General features: G+C 40.4%; 1 protein-coding gene across 5 annotated transcripts in view; it reads right to left on the bottom strand.

Annotated features, from left to right (window-relative positions):
* tsnare1 (T-SNARE Domain Containing 1) overlaps nucleotides 1-16,988 on the bottom strand; it is a 912,841-nt gene that overhangs the window by 178,539 nt on the left and 717,314 nt on the right. For all 5 annotated transcript variants that reach the window (XR_015757044.1, XR_015757042.1, XR_015757043.1 and 2 more), the window contains one exon: nucleotides 9,548-9,665. Coding sequence is in view for 2 of the 5 variants with exons in the window: in XM_087986629.1 (XP_087842755.1) it covers nucleotides 9,570-9,665 (96 nt within the window). In the remaining 3 variants the exon portion in view is untranslated. The remainder of the gene's footprint in view (nucleotides 1-9,547; nucleotides 9,666-16,988) is intronic.

The following is a 16,988-nucleotide window of genomic DNA, read 5'->3' as shown; positions in this document are numbered from 1 at the left end:
AATGAGGAGGCTGTTGCAGGCGGAGCAGAATAGAAAATATAGCTAACGCTATGAAAAAAAATTACTTTGTATGAACAAAATATGAAAAACCCAGTCAAGAAGATAAAGACAAATAAATAATATAAATATTATCCATATTATCCCACTTAGAAGTGATATAATGGCCTAGATCTCATGGGGAAGGTTAATAGATTGTTAATGCTGTATAGTATTATTAAGGTGAAAATCAGCCAACAAATTTTCAGGTTTGAGAGTTATGTTGTGAGTTGTAAATGTCTAGAAATTTCTGACCAAGTTACTCCATTCCATTGTTCATTTCATAGCTTTCTTGTTAATTTAAGAACTTGTTGGATTTGTATATGATTGCTCACTAAATCACAGAAACTTTACTATTTGAACAGCGTGATAACTCAAAATGCAATGCCAATTATTGGACCAGCATTTCAAAAATCAAAACAGTGGGGTCTTTCAGGTCGAGAATAGTTTGTCTGAAAATTTAAGTCTAAAATGTCACATTTTGGTCTTTAGATCTTTTTTTTCTCACTTTCTAATTGTGCTTCTTTTCTCCCCCTCTCTTGAATGCTCCCATCCTGAGAAGCAAGGTAGCAGAAAGAAAACATTATTGGATGAGTTAGCACTGGGGAGATACTGTCACCATCACACCACCGTGGATGTTAATGCCTGTGTCCGTGGAGGGCCAAGATTCACCTCTCCATCCTGCCATCAACTGAGGCCCTTAAGTGGTCAATAAACAACCACTTAAAGGGCCACTTTATGCTAACACAGTGTTGCTTCGGGGGCAGGATTTGGTGGCACAGCAATCTAAAAGTCTAGAATCAACGAACAAAATAGATGAGTTTTTGGTTGGCGGTCATGGGAGTAAACAAACATTCTTTTTCACATTCCTTTCTCTCTCTTCTTTCTGGTTTCCAGAGATCATGAACAAAATATACAATACAATTCGGTACAGCACAGGAACAGGCCCTTCGGCCCGTCAAACCTATACCAATTCTAATCCTTATTTAAACATGCTACTTATTGCCCATGCGTGGTTTCCATCCCTCTGTTCACTTCCTGTTCATGTGCCTATCAAGATACACCTTAAAATTTCTCACATGCCTGCTTCCACCACTTCCGCTAGCATTTCAGGCACCCACCATCCTCTGTGTGAAATATTTTCTCTGCATTTATCCACTAAGCTTTCCATTTCTCACCTTGAACTTGTGTCCTCTTGTAGTTGACCTTTCCGACCTGAGAAAAAGCATCTGACTATTCACCCTATCCATCTTTCTCACAATTTTGCAGCTCTCTCTGAGGTTGCCCCTCAGCCTCTGTTTTTTTAGTGAAAACAATCCGAGTTTATCCAACTTCTCCTCATAGCTAACACTCTCCAGACATAGCAACATCCTGGTAAACCTTCTCTACACCCTCTCCAAAGTATCCACATCCTTCTGGTGGTGAGGCAAAGAGAACTGTATGCAAAATTCCAAACATGGCCTAACTAAATACAAGGTAATTTGTGGAGTTGGGTGAGATGACTGCGTGCTGGCACTCAGACTACTTGGAATTATTTACATAATGGCTGTTAGCAGCCAGCTAAGTAACTTCACTTGGCAACACCATGGTTATGTTATTGAACTATTCCGGAAGTCTGGATAAAACAGAGATCATGTATTCAAGTCACAATCTAGTCATTGAAGTTGTCTTTCAAGCTTGCAAATTGCCCTGTCTTCAAGATTGAGAGGGAAAGAGAAACTATTTAAGTATAACTCTGCTAATTTAACAGGAGTTTAGGAAAGTTTCTGGAATCTATCCCACAATACTGACTGAGAATTTGGGCAACTGTCAAATGATCAAAGAGGATTAAAATATATTAATTGATGTAATTGTTGTCTCATAATCAGTAACAAGGAGACTTCGAGACAACCTTGTAACTTATTTAAAAAGCTCTTGTGGTGCTCCTCTCTCCTAGCCAAGGTTCACGTCCCATTAGCTCCAGAAGCAAGCAATAACACATCTAAACTGGGTGCTTAAAAATATTTGTAATGTATTCGAAACTGAAAGGCAGAAAGCAGAGGCAAAGGGAACACTCACTGACTGGAAAGATGTGAATGTGATACAAAGGCAAAATACCAAAGAAAATCAGAAATTAAAACTGTAAATGTTAAAAATACTCAGCAGATTGAGTAACATCTGTGGGGAGAGAAATAGAGTAAACGTTTTAGTCCTGTTCTGATGAAGAGTCACAGACTTGAATGATTTACACTGTTTCTCTCTCCACAGATGTCACCCAACCTGCTGAACGTTTCCAGTATTTTCTTGTTTTTGTGAAGATATGATTTCCCCAGAAATCTGCACCGGGACTTATAGCTTTTTAACCAATGTATTAGCAACAACTTAGCACCTTTAGGATAATGAAACTTCCCAGCAGCTTCAGAAAACCATTAACCCAGCCAAATTTGAATATTGGTCCAATCTTTCTGAAAGAGGAATATTTTAAATAGTAACTACAAATGGGAATGTGAGGTTGAGGTGCAGAGAGATGTAGAGAGGGAATTTCAGGATTTGGAGTCCACAATTGGAGATGTACAAGAGGCTAGAAGTTGAAGAGCATTGATTTGTCAGAGTGCTGTGGTGCTGGAGGAGGTTGTCTAGATAGAGGGGAATTTGAAACCATGGGTAGGAATTTTAGGCAAGATTTACCTTGGAATCAATGTAGGCCATTGAAAATAGAGGAGGAAATGGGAAATGGGCAGATGTTTGCATGACCTCTGGTTTAGAGAAGGTAGAATTTGAAAGACAAGCCATGTGCATGTTGGATTCATTGAGTCCAGAGCCAACAAAGGCATGAATATGGATTTTAGCAAGCAGCAAATGAGCTGAGTCAGGCACAGGCAGGTGATGTTATATAGGTGAATATAGGTAGTCCTAGCAGTGACGTGGATATGAGGTTGGAAGCTCACTTTAGGATTAAAAGTACAATATTACAATCAGTAGCTTAAACTTGGAAAGTTACCAGGGAGAAAGATGGATTTGGGAATGGAGTTTGCAGAGGGGACCAAAACAGAGGTTTCAGTCTTCCCAATATTTAATAACTGGAAATTTCTTCTTGATCCAGTCCCTACATGTTGTCTGAGCACTTTAATGTTTTAGCAACAATGGAGGAGTTGAGAGAAGTAGTGGGTTAGAGCTGGGTGTCATCAGTGCACATAAGAATATTTCTGCTAAGCATCTGGGTGATATTGCCAAGGGGTAGCATGTATATCAGAAATGGGAGAAGGGGAACTGGTACCAATGTGATACTGTTACTGGACTAATAATCCAGAGCCACAGGCAAATGTGTGGGGAATATGGGTTGAAATCCCATCATAGAATCAGAAAGAATTTAAATTCACTTAATAAATTTGAAATTTAAAATTAGTCTTAGTTATAGTGACAATGACAGCTATTGTTTATTGTTTTAAAAGCTCATTTAGTTTAATAGTGCACTTTAGGGAAGGACATTAGCTGTCTTTGCCTGGTCTGGCCTACATTTGACTGCGGACTGAACCTCTGACCTTTAATGCACTCTGGAAGCAAGCTGCACAGGGTGAAGACAATTGGGAATGGATGACAAAAACTGGTGTTGCCAGCAACACCCACATTTCATGAAAGAATAAAGATAATAAGATGTGAGGGGCAAAGATCGACCCTTGAGGGCAATCAAAAATAATAGTTATGTTTGAAGGAACAGAGAATTACATATTCAAATGTATAGAAGATGGCAAGTGTCCAAATTTCTGAAAGCATTCAATGCAAGTGTGCAGGTATAAGTAGAAATTAAAATGGCTAATTGAATGTTGTAAGTTATCAAGATTAGCTGGAATACAAAGGGGAGGGAGTTATCCTTTTGCCGTAATCAGTCTTCGTGGAACCTCACTGAGCAACAAACATCTGGGCAGTCCTTTTAATCTCACATAGGTGCAAATCAGATCCAGCAGAATTACATAATAGAACAAATTATAGGGGCATGTTGAATATAGGAGTCTTGAATTTTTTTGCAATTAGAATGCTTTGAGGTGATCAAATCAACATCTTTAAAAATGAGAAAGAGAATCGATCGATATAAATAATTTCTTCTGGAGAGAGAATCCAGGGCACAATTTTCAAATGAAAGCTTCGTGACCAAGGAGTAAACAAGGCAACAATTTTCTCTAAAAAGCATGGTGGAACTCTGGAAACTTCTCTGCCAAAATGCAATGGAAACTCGGCCAACTTATTCTTTTAACACCAAGGTGAATTGACTTGTGTTGGGTTAGAGCATGAAGTGATGTGGAACAAATAGAATTCAGGGATAGCCCTGGATGTTAGGAAATGCTCAAAAGACTGAGTGTTTTATTCTGAATGTCAAATACTGTGTGCGTATTTAATCTCCCTATTTAAGGAGGGATGTAAATGAATTCAAAGTAGTTCAGAGGAGGTTTCCTAGTTCAATATCTGGCATTGCTTAGGAATCTTACATCTGGTTGTCTTTTGAGGATAAGTTGCACAGGCTTGCCTGTTTTCATTTAAATTTGATAGGAGTGAAGGGTGCATTGATTGAAGGATTCTGATTAGCCCTGATAAGGAGAAACATGGAAGGGATTTTCCTTGAGGGCAAATCTAGAACTTAGCAGCTCTGCTTTTAAAATTAGGAATCACCCTTTTAGGATGGCAGTGAGAGGGAGAAAATTTCCCTCAGAGGCTTGTGTTACTTTGGAATACTGCTTGAGGAACGGTCATTAAATTTTTTTAAGACAGAGGTAGATAGCTTCTTGTTAAGCAATGGATTCAAAGATTATTGGAGGTAGATGGGAATTCAAAACACAAACAGATTAGCCATTATCTTATTTAATGGTGAAGCAAGTTTAAGCAACCAAATGGCTTACTTCTTGTTTTAAACAATAACAATATTTCTGGAAAAGCTCAGCAGGTTCGGAAGCATCTCTGGAGCGAAACCAGAGTTAAGATCGAGTGACCCGAAATATTAACTCTGATTTCTCTCCACAGATGCTTCTGGACTTGCTGAGCTTTTCCCACAGTTTTTGCTTTTGTTTCTGATTTGCAGAATCTGCAGTTCTTTCAGTTTTTACTTCTATTCCAATCTAGTAGGATTGTGCTGCTTATTTTCAATACCCTAATGGAATCGCTGCTCCAATTTCGATACTTCAATTAATCTGTCTGCAGTTTCTTGTTACCTCTTAGTCCGACCCAGATTAGGCTCACTCTGGGATTAACAGATGAGTGGAGGTTCGTCAGTACATTGTTCATCAGGACGAATAAACTGCATGAGGGGATTCATGAACAATTCATTTTCGAATTTCATGTATAAAATTTTTGTTTCAGCAGCAGGAAGAGCAGGAACATCAACCAGGGAGCTGACAGGAAGGTGAATCACTGATTTTAAAACTTATCTTGAGTGTCGGGGCCCTCCATTTTTGTTTCAGCAGCAGGAAGAGTAGGAGTGTCGACCAGAGGGCGAATGGGAAGGTGATGTGAAAACTTACCTCATGAATAGGTGGAGAGCATGCTGAGCAGTAGCGGACATGGGACTGCTGAGTAAGCGAAGTAATATATTTGGGTGGTTGTGTTACCCGAAACACTACGAAGGTAGTGTCTCCCATCCATCCATCTCCACTAACCAATGGAGTGCACTGGATTGGTAAAGTAACTTGATTTAAAAAAAAATCTTTGTTTCTACTGTCTCGTTGGGAATTTAGAATAATTAGAATGGTGGTTAGATTAGATTCCCTACAGTGTGGGAACAGGCCCTTCGGCCTAACCAGTCCACACCGACCCTCTGAAGAGTAACCAACCCGGACCCATTTCCCTCTGACTAATGCACCTCACACTATGGGCAATTTAGCATGGCCAATTCACCTGGCCTGCATGTCTTTGGACTGTGGGTGGAAACCGGAGCACCCGGAGGAAACCCACGCAGACACAACGAGAATACGCAAACTCCACACAGACAGCCGCCCAAGGCTGGAATCGAACAGGGGACCCTGGTATTGTGAGGCAGCAGTGCTAACCACTGAGTTAGGGTAGTTGAACATTCTTGCTGCAGAATGTGGGAAGTAAGGGTCACCATTAGTGTCCCCGCTGACTTCATCTGTGGGAAATACACCCAACTCCAGCTCCTCGAAAGCAGTGTTAAGGAACTGGAGCTGGAGTTGGATGAACTTCGGATCATTCATGAGGTGGAGGAGGTTATTGAGAGGAGTTGCAGGGAGGCAGTCACACCTCAGGTAGAAGATGAAGGTAGATGGGTCACAGATGAGTTCGCAAATGTTCTTCAGGAGGGTTTAAACTAATTCAGCAAGGGGGTGGGAACCTAAATTGTAGTTCCAGTGCCCAGGAGGTTGAGAGTAGTGAGGTTTCAAGGTCGCAAGAGTTCACCGGCAAGCTGGAAGGTGTTTTGAAGCATGTCTACTTCAACATCAGGAGCATCTGGAAGAAGGCGGGTGAATTTGTAGTATGGGTCGTTATCTGGGATTTCGATGTTGTGGCCATTTCAGAGACATGGATAGAGCAGGGACAGGAATGTTGCAGGTTCTGGGATTTAGACTTTTCAGTAACAACACAGAAGATGGTAAAACAGTGGGGGAGATGTGGCATTGTTAGTCAAGGACAGTATTACAGTGGCAGAAATGACGTTTGATGAGGACTCATTTACTGAGGTAGTATGCCTGAGGTTAAAAAGAGGAAAGGAGACGCCACCCTGTTGGGAGCTTTCTATCAGCCTCCAAATAGTTCCAGTGAGGTAGAGGAAAGGACTGCAAAGATAATTCTGGATAGTTGTGAGAGTAATTGGGTAGTTGTTATCAGGGACTTTAACTTTCCAAACATTGACTGGAAATACTATAATTCGAGTACTTTAGATGGGTCAGTTTTTGTCCCATGTGTGCAGGAGGGTTTCCAGTATGTAGACAAGCCAACAAGGGGCAAGGCCACATTGGATTGGATACTGGGTAATGAATCTGGCCAGGTGTTGGATTTCGAGGTAGGTGAAAACTTTGGTGATAGTGACCACAATTTGGTTATATTTACTTTAGCAATGGAAAGAGATAGGCATATAACACAGGACAAGACTTATTGTTGGATGAAAGGCAATTATGATGTGATTAGGCAAGATTTAGGAGGCATAGGATGGGGAAGGAAACTGCAGGGAATGGGCATAATTGAAATGTGGAGCTTCTTCAAGGAACAGCTACTGTATGTATGTACCTGTCAGGTACAGAGGAAGTGGTCGAGTGAGGGAGCTGTGGTTTATGAAAGAAGTTGAATCTCTTGTCAAGAGGAAGAAGTAGGCTTATGTTTGGATGAGACATGAAGGCTCAGTTAGGGTGTCACAAGTTAGCCAGGCAGGACCTAAAGAGAGAGCTAAGAAGAGCCAGGAGGGGACATGAGAAGTCATTGGCAGATAGGATCAAGGAAGAACCTAAAGCTTTCTATAGGTATGTCAGGAATAAAAGAATGACGAGAGAAAGATTTGGGCAAATCAAGGATATTAATAGGAAGTTGTGCATGGAGTCCGAGAAGATGGGGTAGGCCAAATTAATATTTTCATTGGTATTCACATTGGAAACAGACAATGTTGTCGAGAAGAATACTGTGATATAGGCTACTAGACTAGATGGGATTGAGGTTCACAAGCAGAGCAGTTCTGAAAAGTGTGGAAATAGATGTCCCCTGGACTAGATGGGATTTATTCTAGGATTCTCTGGAAAGCCAGGGAGGAGATTGCAGAGCCTTTGGCTTTGATCTTTATGTCGTAATTGTTTCCAGGAATAGTGCCAGAAGACTGAAAGATAGTAAATGTTGTCCCATTGTTCAAGAAGGGGAGTAGAGATAACCCTGGTAATCACAGACCAGTGAACCTTACTTTGGTTGTGGATAAAGAGTTGGGAAAGGTTATAAGAGATCGGATTTATAATCATCTCAAGAGGAATAAGTTGATTAGAGATAGTCAACATGATTTTGTGAAGGGTAGGTCGTGCCTCACAAACCTTATTGTGTTCTTTGAGATGGTGACCAAACAGGTGGATGAGGGTAAAGCAATTGATGTGGTATATATGGATTTCAGTAAGGTGTTTGATATGGTTCCCCATGGTAGGCTATTGCACAAAATACAAAGGCATAAGATTGAGGGTGATTTAGTGATTTAGATCGGAAACTGGCTAGCTGAAAGAAGACAGTGGTTGATGGGAAATGTTCATCCTGGAGTTCAGTTACTAGTATTGTACTGCAAGGATCTGTTTTGGGTCCACTGCCATTTGTCATTTTTATAAATGACCTGGATGAGGGCGTAGAAGATGGGTTAGTAAATTTGCAGATGACACAATGGTCGATGGAGTTGTGGATAGTGTTGAAGGATATTGCATGTTACAGAGGGACATAGATAAGCTTCAGAGCAAGGGCTGATTTGTGGCAAATGGAGTTTAATGTGGAAAAATGTGAGGTGATTTGGAAGAAACAAAAGGAATACAGAGTACTGGACTAATTGTAAGATTCTTTGTAGAGTAAATGAGCAGAGATAACTTGGTGTCCATGTGCATAGATCCCTGAAAGGTGCCACCCAGGTTGATAGGGTTGTTAAGAAAGCATACGGTGTGTTAGCTTTTATTGGTCAAGGTTTCAGAGCCACAAAGTCATGTTGCAGCTGTGCAAACCTCTGGTACGGTCGCACTTGGAGTATTGCATACAGTTCTGGTCACCACATTATAGGAAGGATGTGGAAGCTTTGGAAAGGGTTCAGAGGAGGTTTACTAGAATGTTGTCTGGTATGGAGGGAAGGTCTTATGAGGAAAGGCTATGGGACTTGAGGCTGTTGTCATTGGACAGAAGGTGGTTGAGAGGTGACTGAATTGAGACATACAAGATAATCAGAGGGTTAGATAGGATGGACAGTGAGAGAGAGCATTTTATTCTTGGATGTTGATGGCTACCACGAGGGGACATAGCTTTAAATTGAGGGGTGATAGATACAGGACAGATGTCAGAGGTAGTTTCTATACTCAGGGGCATGGAATGCACTGCCTGCAACAGTAGTAGACTTGCACCTTCAAAGGCATTTAAATGGTCATTGGATATACATGGATGAAAATGGAACAGTGATGGATAGATAGGCTTCAGATTGGTTCCACAGATCAACGCACCATCGAGGGCCAAAGGGCCTGTGCTGTGCTGTAATGTTCTATGTTCTATATCTCCACTCAGAGTGGCACTTAGATTAACTTCTCATACCTCATTCCAGGCAACATTCTGAAATCTGATTTATACATGGGGCACCAAACAAAAATCGTAATTTATTGCTTGTAATTTGTTCCACCATAACACACAAACAGCACTTTTTTATTGCTGCAATGACATTCCACTGAAGAGATTTTCTTTATACACGAGAATTCAATGCAAATTCCGAAGCTGACATCCCTAGTTCCAAAACATCATTGAACTCATCCCAAAAATTGGTTCTAAATTCAGATATGAGCATTTGAGTAAGTTATTACATGAAATAAACAGTCATTACCTGCCGGTGTATTGTGCCAAGTTCAGTGCTTCACCGAAACCACGATGATGATAATGATGACAGACAAAATAATCACACCGGTCAGAATGAAGCAGCATTTCATCTTCCGAGCTCTTTTCTGAAAGAGATTTAAAAATTGTCAGTCACTTCCACAAAGATGACACATAGGATTTTCCACAAAATTAAAAGCTCAGTAATCCAGAAAATTCATAAGAAGTCAGTAAGATCTTACTGAAACAATAGGAAATCTTAGAAAATCTTTACTCTCTTTAAAATTATATTCAAGATCTTTGGATAATGTTCTGAAAACAGAGTCTATTTTGATGGAGCTATTCCAGGTGTAGAATTGACTAATTAAAGTCCTTGCTTTGCATGTTGCTGTTCTTACTCTTTGGTTTTATTTTTGCAATTACTGAAGTTTCAGCCTTTCCATTTGCACACATTAATATTATTTTTGCAGCTATGAATAAAACTCAGGAATTTCTAGGTCAGTTGTCCTCGTCAATGTATAAATTATAATGACCCTCCTTAAATATCATGAATATAGAGCCAATACAGATACAGAAAATAGTGCTTAAAATAAAGATACAAATGATGGCCTATTTATATTTTTTCAGTGGACCACATTCGATAATATGATTAATTCCTAACTTTTATAATCTCTTTTTTTGGCTCAGGCAACATTACTGGGATATCTAATTGTGATTCTCAATAAGCCTGCTCCCACCGTTGAAAGTATCCAGAATATGTCCATAAAGATTGTCCAAGCACATGGTGCAACAAGGCTTACAAATAAGCTGCCATAATGTTAACATTCTTGACAAATGCTATTGATTCTAATTTGGGATTTAGCTGCATTGCTGCTCTAGTAAAGGCTGAATGTTGTTTTCTAAACAAATGTTCTTCCAATAAAGTTGATTGCAGGAATCAGAGCAAATGAAATTACATGTTAATTCTTGGGATCTTAAGGTAGCGTGTACACTTTCCACCTGTCAAAATCTCAATATGTGACAAATAATAGATGTAGTCTTTGATTCAACATACTTGCCAAGCAAAGAGTTAAATCTATCCTCAACTCATGTGGCTATGACTGACTAATAATTATATCACTTTCGGAGGATTTGTCAGCATTTCTTTGGCATGAAGAAAGACGTACTTTAACAAGAAAAAATGCTCAGGAGGGGTGCAAATGGTAGCCCTGTAAACATAGTGATTGTAATGTGGAGCTGGAGTGATCATTCCTCTAACTTCTGACTCCATATTCAGGTCACTTTTTTTTTTAAACACACTTTCTTGCTGAATCCCTACATTGCTCCTTTTGATCATCATTGATAGGCTGACGGTTCTAACATTGGCTGCATTCTGGTTAATCCAATAAGTTAAAAGAGGCACTTGCAGAGGCACCGGGTTGCTCACTGTAAACAACAGCACAAGTTGAGAATGACACATACTGGTCCGCTCAGTTCTGGCAGGACCAGTACATTCATTTCTGTTACTGGTTTTTCCTCTGGTCATGCATGCAAGAGTTGGCCACTACGTTTGATGACTGCATCATGATCGTGGACAGTGTATATCTGGGATTGATGCTGCCCTACCATATTGGATGACTTGGTGACCTTTCTATGCTGTGAAATTAGAACTGTATCAAATTGCTGGCACAACACATAATGGGCATTGTTACAAAAGTACAACTTTACATAACAAAACAATCAGATACCAAGTTGGTGAGAGACTTGTCAAAGTTTAATGAAATCAATATTGAACCAACACTTCTTTCATCAACCAATATGCTGTCTAAGACCAAACTGAAAAACTGCTTAATTCAGTTTAACTAAGTTTCTCAGTTTTACTGCATCTGCAGATTAATGGCTGGACTTCCTTTTTGTCTCTGGGCCAAATGAGATTCCTGGCATTGCACTGTTTTGGAAACAATCACCTGACAACTATTTTTGCAGGATTGGCCAACAAAATCGCCAGCGGGTGTGTACACTATCAATTAAAGATGATCTCCCAAGGCTGCAAAGCCAATAGCCTCCCAGCACTGACACAATAGCTCCTGGCTGTCATGGGAGCTGCAATTCCTGCAGTAATAACGACAGTGATAGTGAGAGTGAAAATCGCAAGGTCCACACTGAATTTGAATTGAAAATAATCCTGGCGACCTGGCTGTGCTAGCTGACAATCAGGTGTTCCCAAAAAGGCTCTGAGTCAGAACCATGTTGGTAAACTGGCAAGCAGGATGGCAATAGGAAATTCTGGGTGTTCTCATTTTGTCACCCACCCTCATCGGGTCTTGAAAACCTTTGGATTCTAAGAACATCGGGCCTCGACTCGGAGTGAAGCAACCGTAATTTCGGTTTGGTTTAAAGCTACATTTTAATCACATTATCCTATCCAGCACCAATTATTTCCACTTTCAAACATCAGGCTTGTCCACCTCCCCAGCAGTTGGACTATCATTGATATTATTTGTCATACATGATCATTCAATTTCTTCACCCAATTTCATACAGCCCTTCCAATATCAAAGCTCAGTAAATTCCTTCCAAATGTAATCCAGGCTTCATGCTGCCAAGATCAGGCACGTTGGTTTCACTACCAACCCAGGGTTAAATTATGGCTACAATACCCATCCTGGCCTATATTGATGATGAGTCTGAAATGCTCCTGAAATAGACTGATTTATTTTAAACTTATAGTGGAGGCAGAATGAAGAAAAATCTGCGGATGTAAATCATAACTATATTAATTTAGTTGATTATCTCTTCTCGCTAACAATGGTATTTATTGCCATAATTATATGCTGGTCTGTCAGAAAAGTTCAGAGAGGAGGTGGTAGTGTTTTACATCAATTGTAGGATGCTCATGTTACTCTCATTCCAATAGAAGATATTCATCAGAGAACTATGCCCCACAACACAGCCCATGACTCCTTTATTTGTGTTTGAAGTATGTAATACAACACTGTTGATTCAGAAAAAAGATTGTTTTAGACTCTAATAGGAAATGAACTTGTTGAACTGATCTGACAAATTCTTTCCAAGATAGTAGTGTATGTAACACAGACAAAGAAAAAACGAATGTGATTAATTTTTTGTGTGTATAAGAGCAATGGCTATAGAATCAAGGGAGTGTCAAGGTATCATTTAGTTCCAGTCTCAAGCTATCCAGGGAAGGTGATATTTGACCTGCTCTCTGACCCGTCCAGGTTCTGGTACAAATGATACACTAATGTTAGGGAGGAAATTCTCATTCCTGTTTTTGCTTTTGTTGGACAAAGTTGGGAGGTCTTTAAAAATGGCTGACATTACCTGATTTTATGGCTCCCGACTCCATTCCTATCTCCAGTTATTTTTGCTGGGACAGGGTAAGGATATGGGTAGGGAATATGAAAATAGCACCCCAGAGCTTGCCAGACATTTGAACTGACTGTCTGTGCATTTTGTGAAACAGATGGGATATTCATTTTCATAAACAGAGGTATTCAGTTCAAAAACAAGGAAGCTCTAATGAACCTTTAGAGCACTCTGTTTAGAACATGATTTCAGTCTTGTGTCTGGTTCTGGTCATTACACATGATAAAAGATGTTGACATACATGAGAAGGTGCAGGGAAGATTCGACAGGATTACCAAGGATGAGAGATTTTAACCAAAAGGGTATCTTGGAGAAGCTGCAGCTGTTCCCCTTGATGCAAAGAACATTGACAGAAAATTTGATAGAAAAACGTTAGCTGATGGTGCAATGACAGAGAGGAATGTGAGAAAGAACTGCTTTGCACAGCAAGTGGGAGTGACTTGGAATTCATCACCTGTAGGGATGGTTGATACAGAGATGATCAATGATTTGAAAAGGATTTTGGATGGGCACTTGAAAAATAAAATAAATTTGCAGTCTAAGAAGTAATGCAGGGAAATGGCACTCACTAGATTGCTGAATAATGAGCTGGAATAGACACAATATGATGACAGCCACTGTCTAGACTACAATTATTCTGTGAGTATGAGTAACAGGGGAATTAATATAGAATCTAATCTCTCTTCTCACCTAATTGTCCCAGCCACAATTATAGGCATGAAATTATCCATAATAATCAGGAAGAGGAACACTAGTAGATTTGGCTGTTCAAGTGAGAATTCTGCGGCCAAGTTGAAAGCAGTGAATCTGACATGGACAAGAAGCAACTGAACCCTATTCTAGTCATTCTTCTTAGCAGCAAGATGCAGGACAGGAACTGAAATAAAACAAAGAACTGAGGATGCTGAAGACCTGAAACAAACAAAACAGAGTTAACATTTCATGCCCAATGATGCTTTGTCAGAACTAGTCTAAAGAAGGGTCACTGGACTCAATGTTAACTTTATTTTCTCTCCATGGATACCGCCAGACAAGCTGGTTTTCTTCAGCAATTTCTGTTTTTATAAAGTCATAGACATATACAGCACGGAAGCAGACTCTTCAGTCCAACTCGTCCATGCCGACCAGATATCCCAATCTAATCTAGTCCCACTTGCCAGCACATGGCCCACATCACTCCAAACCCTTCCTATTCATTTACCAATCCAGATGCCTTTTCAATGTTGCAATTGTACTAGCTTCCACCATTTCCTCTGGCAGCTCATTCCATGCATGCACCACCCTCTTCGTGAAAAAGTTGCCCCTTAGGTCTATTTTATATCTTTCCCTTCTCAACCTAAACCTATGCTCTCCAGTTCTGGACTCCCCCACCACTTCCTTGAAAAGAACTGGACAAACTTTACCCACTGACTGGTTACAGGAAATCAGAGCCAATTATAATGGATGGAAAGATAAACTAACTTAAGATCAATTCTGTATTCTCCCTCCAAATTGGGTCAACACTCATTGTATTTTCTCTTTTTCTTTCAAAATAAAAGCTGCAAAACTCAGTAAGAGTTGCAAAAAAAACTGCATCTGTTTTCACATTTCTTGCGAGCTCTCATTTTAACTTATTCCTCCTTTCCTTGCCAATTTTTATATATGGACCAATTATCTCACCTTCCTCTATTTATATGCTTTATTCCCTCAAGTTTGATGTTTTCCCTACCTTCCTTAGTTAACCTCAGATATTGGAGCCTCTCTTAACAATTCCTAACTATAGTAGGAAGATAATTATTCTGAGTATTCTGAAATATCCCCTTATGTGTCTACCCATGAATCTCTATTTTTCTGTCCCCTAACCTAGATGTCAGTTTACTTCAGCTAGTTCAGCTTTAATGTTCATATTATTCTAATTACTTCATTTTGAATTTCTAATCTTAGACCTAATCTTCTCTCTTTCAAAATGCAATGATATGGTGGGCACTGCTACCTGGAGGTGCCTTTGCTTCAAGTAGATTAAATCAATCTTGTCATATGATACAATACCAAGTCTAATATAATTTGGTTCTAGGATATATGTTTCTAAGAAACTATGTCAAATACATTCTATGAACTCTTCTTCCAGTCTATTACTGCCAGTCTGATTGCTCCAGTTTATGTGTAGATCAAAGTCACCCATAATTATTGTCATCCATTTATCACAAGCACTCAACATCGTTTTTTGTATATGCTGTTCTGCATTCTGGTTACTGCAAGTTGGCTTGTAGACTATTTCAATTAGTGCTGGAAAGGCCTGATGAAGGGCTTTTGACCGAAACCTCGATTGTCTTGCTCCTCGGATGCTGCTTGACCTGCTGTGCTTTTCCAGCACCACTCTAATCTAAACTCTGGTTTCCAGTATCTGCAGTCCTCACTTTTGCCCATTTCAATTAATGCCTTCTTCCCTCTATCACTCCTTATCTGCACCCAGACCACTTTTATAACCTGAATCAAGGTCATTTCTAACAACTGTAAAAAAGCCCTCCTGAATTAACAGGGTGATCCCTTCAACTTTACCTAGCCTTTAATTCCTTTTGAATATCATACAGTCCTCAACATTCAGGAACAAGTCCTGGTCAGTCTGGAGCCACATCTCCTTAATGGCCATCAAAGCATTTTTGTTTATTTCAATGTATGCTATTAGTTTTTGTTGTGGTTCTGTTCGCCGAGCTGGGAATTTGTGTTGCAGACGTTTCGTCCCCTGTCGAGGTGACATCCTCAGTGCTTGGGAGCCTCCTGTGAAGCGCTTCTGTGATGTTTCCTCCGGCATTTATAGTGATTTGTATCTGCCGCTTCCGGTTGTCAGTTCCAGCTGTCCGCTGCAGTGGCCGGTATATTGGGTCCAGGTCGATGTGCTTATTGATTGAATCTGTGGATGAATGCCATGCCTCTAGGAATTCGCTGGCTGTTCTCTGTATGGCTTGTCCTATAATAGTAGTGTTGTCCCAGTCGAATTCGTGTTGCTTGTCATCTGCGTGTGTGGCTACTAAGGATAGCTGGTCGTGACGTTTCGTGGCTAGTTGGTGTTCATGGATGCGGACCGTTAGCTGTCTTCCTGTTTGTCCTATATAGTGTTTTGTGCAGTCCTTGCATGGGATTTTGTACACTACATTGGTTTTGCTCATGATGGGTATCGGGTCCTTCGTTCTGGTGAGTTGTTGGTTTGTGTGCTGTTATGAGTCCTAGTGGTCCCAGTAGTCTGGCTGTCAGTTCGAAAATGCTCTTGATGTATGGTAGTGTGGCTAGTCCTTTGGGTTGCGGCATGTCCTCATTCCGTTGTCTTTCCCTTAGGCATCTGTTGATGAAATTGCGCGGGTATCTGTTTTTGGCGAATACATTGTATAGGTGTTCTTCTTCCTCTTTTTGCAGTTCTGGTGTACTGCAGTGTGTTGTGGCCCTTTTGAATAGTGTCTTGATGCAACTTCTTTTGTGTGTTGGGGTGGTTGCTTTCGTAGTTCAGGACTTGGTCTGTGTGTGTGGCTTTCCTGTATACCTTAGTGGTGAATCTCCGTTAGGTGTTCTCTGTACCATCACGTCTAGGAATGGGAGTTGGTTGCCCTTTTCTTCCTCTCTAGTGAATCGGATTCCTGTGAGTGTGGCGTTGATGATCCGGTGTGTGTTCTCTATTTCTGTGTTTTTAATGATTACAAAGGTGTCATCCACATATCTGACCCAGAGTTTGGGTTGAATTTGCGGTACGACTGTTTGTTCTAATCTTTGCATTACCGCTTCTGCTATGAGTCCAGAGATGGGTGAGCCCAGGGTTGTGCCGTTGATTTGTTCATATATTTGGTTGTTGAATGTGAAGTGTGTTGTGAGGCACAGGTCCAGTAGTTTGAGTATGCCGTCTTTGTTGATAGGTTCAACGTCCTGTTGTCTGTTCTATATGTCCAGCAGGTTGGCTATTGTTTCTCTGGCTAGGGTTTTGTCGATAGAGGTGAACAGTGCCGTTACATCGAATGAGACCATGGTTACTTCCTTGTCTATGTGTATATTTCTGATGACGTCCAAGAATTGCACAAAACACTACATAGGACAAACAGGAAGGCAGCTAACGATCCGCA

Source organism: Chiloscyllium plagiosum, unplaced genomic scaffold (assembly GCF_037043375.1).
Source record: "Chiloscyllium plagiosum isolate Xiang-an unplaced genomic scaffold, Cpla_swu_hap1 HiC_scaffold_4, whole genome shotgun sequence".
Lineage (NCBI taxonomy): Eukaryota > Metazoa > Chordata > Chondrichthyes > Orectolobiformes > Hemiscylliidae > Chiloscyllium > Chiloscyllium plagiosum.
This window is presented reverse-complemented; position numbering and strand designations above follow the sequence as displayed.